The 12,407-nt window shown below is 39.0% G+C and overlaps 1 protein-coding gene across 1 annotated transcript in view; it reads right to left on the bottom strand.

The window, feature by feature from the left end:
* The window catches only part of LOC117304312 (striatin-3-like), a 36,445-nt gene that overhangs the window by 21,853 nt on the left and 2,185 nt on the right, over positions 1–12,407 (bottom strand). The window contains exons 2-3 of the mRNA XM_033788724.1: positions 4,321–4,424; positions 1,287–1,360 (exon numbers count right to left, since the gene is read on the bottom strand). Of these exons, the coding sequence (XP_033644615.1) occupies positions 1,287–1,360; positions 4,321–4,424 (178 nt within the window). The remainder of the gene's footprint in view (positions 1–1,286; positions 1,361–4,320; positions 4,425–12,407) is intronic.

The raw sequence follows: 12,407 nt of genomic DNA on the forward strand, positions 1-12,407 counted from the left end.
TTGTTCATTGGCCAATCCTGTGCGCCGCGCGTACAAATCTGTGCGTTTTGATTGTTTCGTCACCTTTGTTCCACTAAGATGGCCGCTGGATGACGTCAATGCATAAAAGGTCTATTACATTCAACATAACAGGGAAAAGGTTTCCACAATCAGAGAAATTTTCAAATTTTCAGAATATGACAAAAATTTGTTTATTTTCAGGGAACTTTCTGCAGAATTGGGGAGAGTTGGCAGGTCTGTAAGTATGCAATAAGGTTATAAAACGCCCACGGAGAGATTACGTGCGGTACATGTATAAATTTCATCAAATTGATTGAAGGTCACATTAGTCTAGCAATGATTGTCGTAAATTATGGTAACTACATGTTGTGCATTACCCTCTTTTTAAGTGGACAGTGCACTGAATTTAGTACCATATGGCTAGCATTCTTTCTTTACAAAGAATATTAAAATGATGTGAGTCATGACATCACAGGAACATGGAAGAAAATTTCAAATAATTGAAACAGATAGTTGTCCACTATGAAAATTTTACCAGTTTTAAAATGGATAATATAGGCATCATGTTATTGAAGGTCAAAGTGAAAGTCTAGTCATGCGGGGACAAAAAATGGCAAACGGATTTCAAACCACGTTTGAGACTTCTTTAAGTAATCATGGTGGTGCGGCAACCGTTTTTTAACATGTTGGAGGAGTAAAGACACTGTTTTGTTGCGATCAATCAAAGGTTAACATTAAATAGACCGATCCATTAAGCTCCACCCCATTGCGTATTCACCAATCACAACCCATTGCACAACCATAAGTCCGACACTATAAGGTCCGACATGCGTGCGCGTATGCTTTGTGCGCGCGGCAGAGCTGTGCAGAATGGCATTGGAGAGGCTCACATGTTCTTGCTCACACGTGTGCCGCGGGCGAGGCCTAATGGATCAGTGTGCTGGCACACCAGTAGACAACCGCTTGTAGATTAGGCTCACCCAAACTCTCAAGAAGACGGTAAGAGCACACTGACCGAAACGCCAAGCAGTTACAAACCAGTATTTCTCAGAGCCACCCATACCTCTACTCACAAAGAGATTTTACATGGTGTCACTGCAAACCTTACTTTGATTATATACATGAATTGAATGCGCACAGTAAAGCTAGTAAATTATTGAATATGTTTCCTACAAACACCCCATCCTCAATCAAGCGTGCAATCAAGTTGCTTAATAAACCAATTATGAATGATTTAAATTGGAAACACAGAATGCAACTGGAAACACAGAATTGTTGAAGTTTACCTGAGCCATCAAATGCAGGGGGCTTAATCTCCTGGCTTAGCTCATGTCCACACTTGAGCTTCTGGTATTTTGACCTGAGAGCAAAGGAGACAAAAAACAACAAAAATGCATAAATTAATTGTCGACCCAACTGTGGCATCCACGCCCTTTGCTCATGAAGGGGCACAACAATTTTTCTCATGGCACATGTGGTGAGTAAGGGGTACGCTTTGAGAAAAATGTAAGTTTGTAAAGGGCACTCAGCAAAAGCAAAGGCTGACAGGGCACCACGGTAATTGCTGTGGGTTCCGTAGGTTATTTCAAGGCCTGCGCTGTAAAAAAAAAGGTGCACCAAGTTTGTTCCTCAATAGTTTGTTCCTCTTTAAATTGTTAAAGCACGTCCTCAATGGCATGATTTAACCAACTATCCACTATCAATCACTGACGTCTTTGGCCAAGGCTCCTCTCATACTCAAAAGAAACCCTAAAGAATGCCTGATTCGAAACAAACCTCTTTATGAAAAGGTGAAGTGAATTTCCTTCTTCACATAAATACTCACAATAGCGCTCTCTTGTGGTCATTCATAGAGGTTCAACAAACAAAAGGTCATCTACAGTACATGTAGTCAAGATCTATAAATCCGGTACATGATGTACACAATATACATATTGTTTACTACATACATGTTAGTTCCTGAATACCCAAGGCTTCTGAAATTGCTGGGGTGCCTCTTCTGGGTTTTAAAAGTGCACAATAACTGTCTCAGTTTTCAGAGACATTTAAAATAAATCCTTTTTAGTCCGTTGCGCAAAGTGAATACGTATACAGTATAGAATTCAACCCTATTGTACATGGACTTCACAGACACAACCAAGTTAAGATAATCATTTTCTAACCAACAAGTTTGCTGTTTTAATTGAAAACACATTCACAGGTTTTGCTTATTTCACCATATTGCATGATTCCCAAAATAGTACAGTTGCATCAACAATTGAAGCTTCCCCTGAAGATGCCCTACTATCCCACCAGAAAAAAATACCCATCGAACCCTCCACAACTTGTCCCCTTTCGTAAAAGAGAAACAACTTGCCAAGGCTGTGTAAAAACACATCAATAAAGAGGCATACTAATGTAGCCGCCATATGACAAGGGTCCCTCATTAATCTCCCTATGCTGGAGCACTATCCCAGTCCGTCCCATCCAGCATCTGATGTACATTGCACATAACCTCCAGCCAACACAAAAGGATTAATTTTCTGCATAAACTACACCAGTCAATGAACTAGGAGGTTTGGTATGGTAGGAATGCCTCCACCCCCCCCCCCTTAAAAAATAAAATAAAGAATAATCATGTAAAACAAAACTGTAAAACACGGAGATGCATCGCATCAGAGACTAGCCAGCTGCTGAACTAGTTTCAATACTAAATTGATTTTTAGCTGTGAATACTATATTTCTGTCAAGAAGATACATTATAAAATATATGCGTACACAAGAAGACAAAATGAGCGTAACCGTAATTCGTAAAGAGTGTTCCAACTGTATGAAATATCAAAACTTAATTAATCAATTAAATGCAAAGTGATGTTTTACTTCACAGTTTTCTTCGCACGTTTACATGTACATGGGCCATAATGCATTGACGCCATCACACCACCCTCCCAGAGGTAAAACGATGAGGAAACAATGTTCGTAAAAATTACGTGACAGCAGGTACATGTATCAACCACATCTTTAGCTGTAGCATTCGCGCTCCCTCAGAAATGTGAGAAATGATTCTGGAAAGTAAGAATCGTTTCTCAGATTGATTTTTTTTTTTAGTGATTTCTAATCGATGGGGAGACAAATATAGGCCTACACTGTATGTAATTTCACAGGATACTAATCCAGGTTCTGTTTTTTGAAAAAGGCATACATGTAGGCACCAGGGCATTTTCTCCTTGGCAAAGGGCACCAGGCTGTATTAGGATGCAATATTCTCCTGTCAGAGCATTTCAAGGGCACCATGGTCATCGCCTTAGTTGCCCCCCCCCCCCCCCCCCCCCCCCCCGTAAGTACATGCAGGCCTGTGCAAATTGTACACTGTTCTGCTGCAAATCTTGCCTTGATGTCCCGATACGCTTCACAGTCGTCTGGTTGTGTTCCAATGGAGTATGACCCTCGCCTAATGTAGTGTGTGTTTACAGTATCTGCTGATGCAACCAACAGTCAGAACACGTCTTGCGTACCCTATGTGTTAATGTATCCCATGTGTGTGTGTACAGACATGCCATCTGTACGTACTTCGCCACAGCCCACCAGACATTTCCACGTATGTACTCCTATGTATAATTTAGATTAATTAAGCAAGCATCCCTTTCCCACGTTGTACAGGCTCAAATTAGGAGTTTACACGCTAACTGTTGCTAAAAAACGCCATCAAGACTAAGCGTGAATTAGTTGATTAATCTTGCTCCGGTTTCCGGGCGATTAGTCAATTTGCAAATTATTTCGGCAGTCACACAGCGCTAATGAGATGGTACTGAGTCGTCGTGTATTGAGTGTTTCGCTGACAGCGTTTGACATTCTTGGCCTTGGTGATAGAGGTATATGTACATGTACGTTTAATGGGATGCAGTGAATGATTTGCCTTATGTACACAACTGTGTACATCCAGTACAGTACAGTTGGGCGAGAGTTTGTCTTCAGTCGACGCCATCTCGGGAAACTCCGATGGTCGCTTTTCACGCATCCCGGTCCAGCATCAGCGTCCTAAGCTCGGTTGTTTCGTGTTGTGTTCTTCAGCTGATCTACGAATGTTAGTCTCCTCCTGCCCTTGCTCAGCTGTTTCCAATGTGTAGCAGAGCAAAATGCTACACACAATGTTTCATGGCTACTCAAACATCAGGATTTGCTAAGTAAACATTGACAGTCAGTGTGCATAAAATAAGTTGTTTAAGTCTAAATTTCTTGCTACCTTGTATGCAAGGTTGCTGGAAAGGGTGCCCTTTTCGAAGGAGAAAATGCCTCGGTGCCCTTGCCCTTTCAAAAGCAAATACAGTGGTCGAACTTTACCTTTCTTGTTTGAGTGCAAATTCCAGCATCTTGATTCTCCTCACCAGATCATGCTTCAGGTTCTCCTGCCCTTTGCGTTCTCCTTGTAGGAAAGCAATGCGAGCCTGTAATACACACGCAAAGTAATCAACCAATCAATTAATACGCAACTCAACAAAAAATCAAAAGTCAGGACATGCCATTCAAGTAGTTTACAATTGAAAAAAAAAAAAACACGAAATTTTTTTTTTTCTAACAAAAGAGCAAAAAGAAAGTGTACATTACACATGATGATGTAATTTGTACATGGATGTTCCAGCCAACATGAGTCACTGTGTGCACCTTACCAAGATTGATGTTTATGAGAGTCAATTTGTCTTAAGGCTCTCACATAATGATATACATGTAGCATACTTACCATATGCTACATTATCATTGTGTAAGAGCCTTTTACATAAGTTAGACAGCACATTTCAGAATATTTTTTAAAGTACTAGTGAATTGTGTTTAGACACTTTGGCCCGGTCATACAACAAACAATTCTAATTAGCTTGAACACTCTAGACATTTCAGACTCATTTCTGATACTGTAAATTACAGAAAGAAAAATAGTAATATTTGTTCCTTCCTGTCGAGATCAACTATATAGTACACAATACTTTTAAATGCAAAGTTATTCCTGCAGACAAAAAAAAAAAAAAAACACAGCAGTTTGCAAGCATCGTGAAACTTTTTAATTAAAGGAACAAGACACCAATAATTGTTATGGCAAATTCATAAATTCACATAAATTTACAAACTGTTTTCCTCAAACCAATGGATATCTGGACACTCGACATCCGGACTTGTCTTCTCCGATACACGTACGAAAAAAATATATCCCCCATTTGCCCTTTGTTTGTGCAAGCGATCCCTCTTGATTTGCATCACAAATTAATTCATAACCATGTAATGAAATATTCCAGGATTCACCATTTCCTGAAACCAGCAGGAACAATATATCGCTGGATTGAAAAGATCTACATGCTATAGGTCAAATCTGTGTGAGGGTACATGTACATGATACTGTACACTCAGCATGTACATTGTACATACATGTACATCTACAGACACTGTACATGACTAAATACAGACTCGTACAATTTGTAGGCTTCCACATGTACTTTATTTTGTAATGTGAACATTTCTACATTTCTATGATTTGCTTTTGAGCGAAATGAGAAGACAATGAAGAAATTTAAAGGAACATTACAGAACTGGTTTTGCTAGCAAAAACGTTGCTGGCAGTGTAAGCACTTTATGTAATCCACCATAAACATAAACTGACAAACCTGTAGCACTTTGAGATCGATTGGCCATCTGGGTCACGAGAGAATAGTGAAAAACCGATAACAAACTTGCATTGCATCGATGCCAAAACAAAAATGAATAAAACGCTCACTGAGTGATAAACTCCAAACGCGAAATTAGATTATTTATTTTTCATCAAATATGAAATTTCAGACAGAAATATTTCATGGGATGTTTTCTACTATCATCATCATTAGCCTGTGTAATTTTAATGTAATCTGTGATCTTCACGATTTTTGTTTCTTACCAATTCTGTAACGTTCCTTTAAAGGCAGTTTGGTAATTACTCAAAAAACCCATGCAGTCGAGTACTACATGTAATAGAGACTGAAAACCCAATCAGCATTGTACACATTACATAGTGCCCCATGTGGGATTTGAACCGACGTCCCAGAGGTGGAATGGCCAGGCAAAACACAAACTGCAACAATCATACATTCTTTATCCCCGAAGCAACAAAACATTAAATCGTTTGCCACGATTTTAACTGCCTCTACATTGTAGCTACATGTACCGGGCAATCTCCATGGTCTAGTTGGTGACACTGCTCTGGAATTGTTAAGGTCATGGGTTCGAATCCCACCCGATAAATATTCCTGTAATTTGTTCACAGAACTCAGGACAGACTGAGTATTAGTGCTAACACACATCTCTGGTACATGACACATACTAGGGCCTACTGAACTCTTTGTGAAGTTTGGTGTACAATTCCAAAAAACAACTTTCACCTCTCTTACGATGACATTTTCTCACTACACGCCAAATGTTACACTCAGATAAATTTACACTCCTACAACGCACACAATGGAATGAAGACCCCGAAGTTGCCCCCAAGTCCAACTGTTAAACACACAGGGTTGTCTCTACAGGGGAGCAATAGTGTAAGATGGATGTCCCATCGTGGGCGAATACGACACGCACTACAGTCTAGGCCAGCCATGCCTCGCAGCGTATACCAATTACTAACAGCAGCAGTAGCAGAACCCATCATAGGGTAGGTGTACTGTCACTTGATTGGGTCCTGACTACATGGGGGTATACGTACATGCAGAGGTACGGCATATTGGATCAAGTATGGCCTACTCTTGTGGACTGCGATGCAATGGTCACTCAAAAGGAATGAAAGGCCAGCATGCAGTAAGGACCATATTATTATTATATGTGAGACAGCGATGATAAACACTCATGCAATGGATGATAGGGGTGTGACCCATGTGTGTACATTACGTAGGCCCACAATGTACAAACAAAAATGGCCTGTTATTACCAATACTTGACATGCGTAATACATAATAATAATAATAATAATAATAATAACAATAATAATAATAATAATAATAATAATAATAATAATAATAATAATAATAATAATAATAATAATAATAATAATAATAATAATAATAATAATAATAATAATAATAATAATAATAATAATAATAATAATAATAATAATAATAATAATAATAATAATAATAATAATAATAATAATAATAATAATAATAATAATAATAATAATAATAATAATAATAATAATAATAATAATAATAATAATAATAATAATAATAATAATAATAATAATAATAATAATAATAATAATAATAATAATAATAATAATAATAATAATAATAATAATAATATTGAAGTCTTATATAGCGCACGTATCTACCAAACAAGGTACTCAAGGCGCTGAGTATATACAAACTTTCAGAAAGATAGGTTATTGCAGTGATGAATTCTGAGACCCAATTATTTAGCACCTTATAAGGGTTTACAAGGTGCTACGGCGCATTAAGCAGCCACAACCAGGAACACCGGGGCGAACCCCTTCTCTTTTCGATAAGTGCACTGGGTTCTTTTACATGCGTTACACAACACATGGGACCAACGGCTTTACGTCCCATCCGAAGGACGAAGCAATGGTTAAGTGTCTTGCTCAAGGACACAGTGTCACGGCTGGGGATTCGAACCCACACTCTGCTGATCAGAAACACCAGAGTTTGAATTTGGTGCTCTTAACCGCTCGGCCACGACACTTCCACAACATACGCGGTACATGGGTGTACATTGTAGGCCTAAAGTACCTACATGTAGATGTACATAAAATTTAATTCTTCACAAAATGTTACGTTCCCTGTGTCAATTAGACAGCAGTAAAGACTAATTCTACTGAAGCAACAAGGGACCAGACTATGGTCTTTGGTCTTAAGCGGACCCAACTTCATGGCTCTGCTTACTGTTTTGTAAGCAAAGAATAGACGCTTGCGGAAGCAGGGAATTATGCGCTTGCGCCAAGCAAATGTGCGCACTCCTACATGTAGTTACTAGGCATTCTACGCTTGCTAGCGCAGAAATTTGGTGCTTGTCGTGTAAGCGGAGAATGGTGATCGTAAGCACAGAATGTGGCGGTAAGCAGAGCCATGAAATTGAGCCCAGATTCCTTTCATTTGATCTCCAGTTTAAAACAGTAGAACAATAAAATCGTTGCACATTTGAACACTGCACTACCAACTGCTTTACTAGACATACTACAGGTGATGTTTAGCCTCCGATTCAGCAGTCCACTCCAAACCCATCAACAGCTGTCAGCATGAATGTGTGGAATACCAGTCAATGACCTATGACCTTACACATTCACAAGGCTACACTTTGGTGTGGGTTCATCCTGCACTAACCTCCTTACATCATGTAGGGCCGCCAGGCCTGATACTTCACGGAGGCAACGAAGGCGATTGCCTTCGTTGCCCCTTGTCATTGCCTTGGTGCCCTTGAAATGCTCCAGTAGGAATTTACAATTTCCTCATAGGGTGCCCTTGCCCTTTCAAAAACGAAGCATACAGCCCTGAGGGCCTACATACATCAAGCAGGCCTATATCACCCAGTACATTATATTGCTTTGTTTTTGGAAGGTCAAGGGCAGAAGGGCACCAAGGCATTTTCTCCTTGGTAAAGGGCACCCTATGAGCAACATGTAAATTTCTACTGAGAGCATTTCAAGGGCACCAAGGCAATGACCAGGGGGCATACCAGGGGGCATGGAGGCAATCGCCTTCATTGCCTCCGTGAAGTATCAGTCCTTTACAAGCACAATTTCTTATTTTGCAAGTCTTGCGCATATCGAAAACGAGAAAACATTGTTTACAAAAATAAAATATTTGTTCTTAATTACGCTTACATGTTTACAAACTATCAAAAAATTAAAACACACGTACAGTAATTTTTTATAAAAACAATTTCAATTTTTAAAGGGAAATGTAACAACTAAAAAGGTATTTGAAGAAACAGAGTCTCGCAAAGTATAATACTCAGCACGAATGGGACTGACTTGGCAAAGTGTATTACGAGGAAGTCATTTGTACAAATTTAAATGTACTATTTCAGATTTAAATGCACTACATTACAAAGTAATGACTTTTGCATTTAAAATGCTGCACAAGTACTCGATCGAACAGTGCCCTCACTGAGGTCAAAGTGTGAAAAACCGTGAAGGAAGTAAATTCAACTATGTGTACTTTCATAAACGCTGAAAGACTAATAGTAAATAAGTTTATTTCAATATTTGGTTTGTTGTATCTACTTACTGGGTAGATTTTTAGAAGAGAAATCAGTTCCTCCTATTATTAAAAATTCATCTCGGAAACTCCAACAATCAGTTGACAATGTGAATTGTTTACTTTTAAAAGGTACAGGACACTTGGTATTTTAGCATAAAAACTTACATAAAGTGTACTTGGTGACGAGCAATGGAGAGAGCTGTTGATACTGGATTGTATAAAACATTGTGAGAAACGGCTCCCTCTAACGTAGTTGTTGAGAAAGAGGTATTTTCTCACTCAAATATTAATAGATTTCAGGACTGCTCCTGCCTGAAGCCATTTTATTATGCATCTGAAAACACACAGTAGAGTGTTTTTCTTTAATTTTTCTCTTTCAATTTCGATGACCAATAGAGTAAAAATGTTCATAGATTTGTTAATGTTTTAAAACGCATATTACGCTGGGATACATACACCAAGTGAGAATACTGACCTTAAATGTCAGTCAAATGGGTGATTATGTAGGTTTACAGCAATGTACAGTGTGTACGTATGTAGGCTTGTCTTAGGACAATTCTACATGGCTCAACATACAGTACATGAAGAGAGGAGGGTTGAATAAATTGACATGCTGCATGCATCATCGAATCTACCATGTAGACAGATTTATGTTGTGGCAAATGGGGCGAGTATGGATTTTACCTTTGGGCCCTGCTGCACACTGTACATGTACATACACACAATGTACATGTACATACACACAATGTAAATGTATAGTACACAGCAGTGTAACCTAGGTCTCTGGCAGTCTCTGAAGACCTTTCAAAATTGCAGTGCAATGACTCATTCAACTGATCATCACTGGACAACATTGTACATGGGTACTCACACATGTGCGTGAACATGTACACAATATATATTACACTTATTGACAGTGTATCTGTACGTACTGAGTGTATCCCTACAAACTGTACAATTCAGCCTCCTGACGATGACTAGAGCAAGCTAGTCAAAACGTTGAGACTAATTAAAGAACTGACTCCGCGTTACTACAGTTAATTACGATCCTATAGGCCTAAGCTAAAGTAGTAGTGTTCCAGCCTATTTTCTAAAATGTAAAGAAAAGTGACTTCTCAGCCATGCCGTGTAATTTCTCCACATATTAAATAATATTTCACTCTACCACCGCTCACACAAATACATGTACATGTGGGAACCATCGGATGATATTAATAAGTAAGTACATTTAAACCCCGAGGGGTTAATGTACTACATGTTAGCATAGCCTTTTACAAGCTTAAAGGGAACGTACATTGATACCTTCGGTCTTTGGAACCGGTCGATTGTTTTAATCCTATAAAACTAACCTGTGAACATTTGAGATATTGAGGAAAATCCGGAGCAGGTTTATTACACTCCAGGCCAGAAGAATACTTTATGCATTTTGAATACACAAATTTGAAAAATGTTTCTGAAAGTAACATTTCTAAAATTCAAACTTTTGTAAGGGGGGGGGGGTAGAAACTCAAGAATTTTTTTTTCTAAATTGCGTAGGCTATAACCACATTACCTCAAAGTGAAATGATTCTCAAAATGCTATAGAAATCCCAACCAAATACAGTGTAGGCCTAAATTTATGTTGCCATTAATTTTAAAAGTGATTACCAACCATAGAGTTATACATAAGAACTAGAGGGCGCACTGGACTATATACGTGCCCCGGCATGCACGCAGGCGGCCATTTTCTAAGTTGACAAAACTGGCATCCCACAGCATGTGTTTGTGCGGCCATTTTGTAAGTTGAACAAAACAGCATCGCGTAGCGTTTAATAAACACACACTCCAACGTGTGTTTCATATTCAACGCGCGTACAGAATGGCATGCGCGTGTCTCCTTGCAGTCCCGTCGCGTTTGTGCACAAAGCATCACCCATGCGCCCTCTAGTTCTAATATATAACTCTATGTTACCAACGTACTGTTAACATTGTAGGCCTATATCTTCCCTTTAATATAGTTCTGATGAAACCATGTGGGCGAGGAGCATGCATTGTGACAGGGACTAAATGGTCTCACCCACTTAACACACAGAATCCCACCCTGAGACAGGGATTGGTAATTAAATGTATATGACCAAAACAAGCTTAACAGCTATAGTACAAACAGTCGATTGTGTTCACCCATGCCATCAATGAACCGACAGACAGTGTACAGTTATACAAAACAAACATTAATAGTTTATGCAATTTCATTAACAGTACAACCACGACACACACAAACAACCCTAACAGATCAATAGTCTGCAATGACATTGGGGAAAGTATACCATGCGTGAAACATCAGCAACAAATTACACCTGAAGTTCACGTTTAGCCTTCGCAATTGTTGTTTACATCGATTGCGTACATATTTAAAAGCTGAATGAGAAACAAGAAATAGTGAATGCACACGCATTAAACAAACTGCCTCATTACAGCTCTTCGCCTGGCTACATGTACACGACGCAAACAAATCCTGAAACACAGGTAGACCTACGCACATGTACAAGTACGTACATGCTTTTCTGCTGAAACCCAGGCCTGATACAATTTTCCTATAATTATTTTCTAATTTAAAATAACTCATTACTGTGCAAGTTTTGTCCTTGACGCCTTTCACTCGTTATTCACGACTACCAGGTAGTTGCGGAAGGGTAGACTACAACACTCGAAAACTAGAGCCCTTTTTGATGATCATCTTACGGTCTAAATGTGTGTACACACTTCACAGAGGCTGATCATCCCACGGTCTAAATGTATGGGTGTACGTACACATACTTCACAGAGGCTACGAAGGCAATTTGACAATTTCCTCATATAGGGTGCCCTTTACCAATGAAAAAATGCCTTGGTGCCCTTGCCCTTTCAAAAACGAAGCATACAAGCCTGGAAACCGTTTTCAGTTTTAAGGGTTTATAGTGACCAAGGGTGCGTTTTGGTGGCTGCAACCAATAACTGTTTTTGACATGATAACCAAAACGGTCACCGAGCTCACAACTCGTTATCGTTCAGTCTGAACAGCAGAACCAACAACTGAAACAGTTTTTGGTTACCGCTGCCAAAATGTACCCCAGTATTACAGTTAATAATGGGACTTGCAGTTACAGTTAAAAACAAGTAATATTTAATGTCTTCTTCAAGAAGTAAAATTTCATTGCACCTGTTTTTTTTTGGGGGGGCAGATCATTC

This window comes from Asterias rubens, chromosome 1 (assembly GCF_902459465.1).
Source record: "Asterias rubens chromosome 1, eAstRub1.3, whole genome shotgun sequence".
NCBI classification, from domain to species: domain Eukaryota; kingdom Metazoa; phylum Echinodermata; class Asteroidea; order Forcipulatida; family Asteriidae; genus Asterias; species Asterias rubens.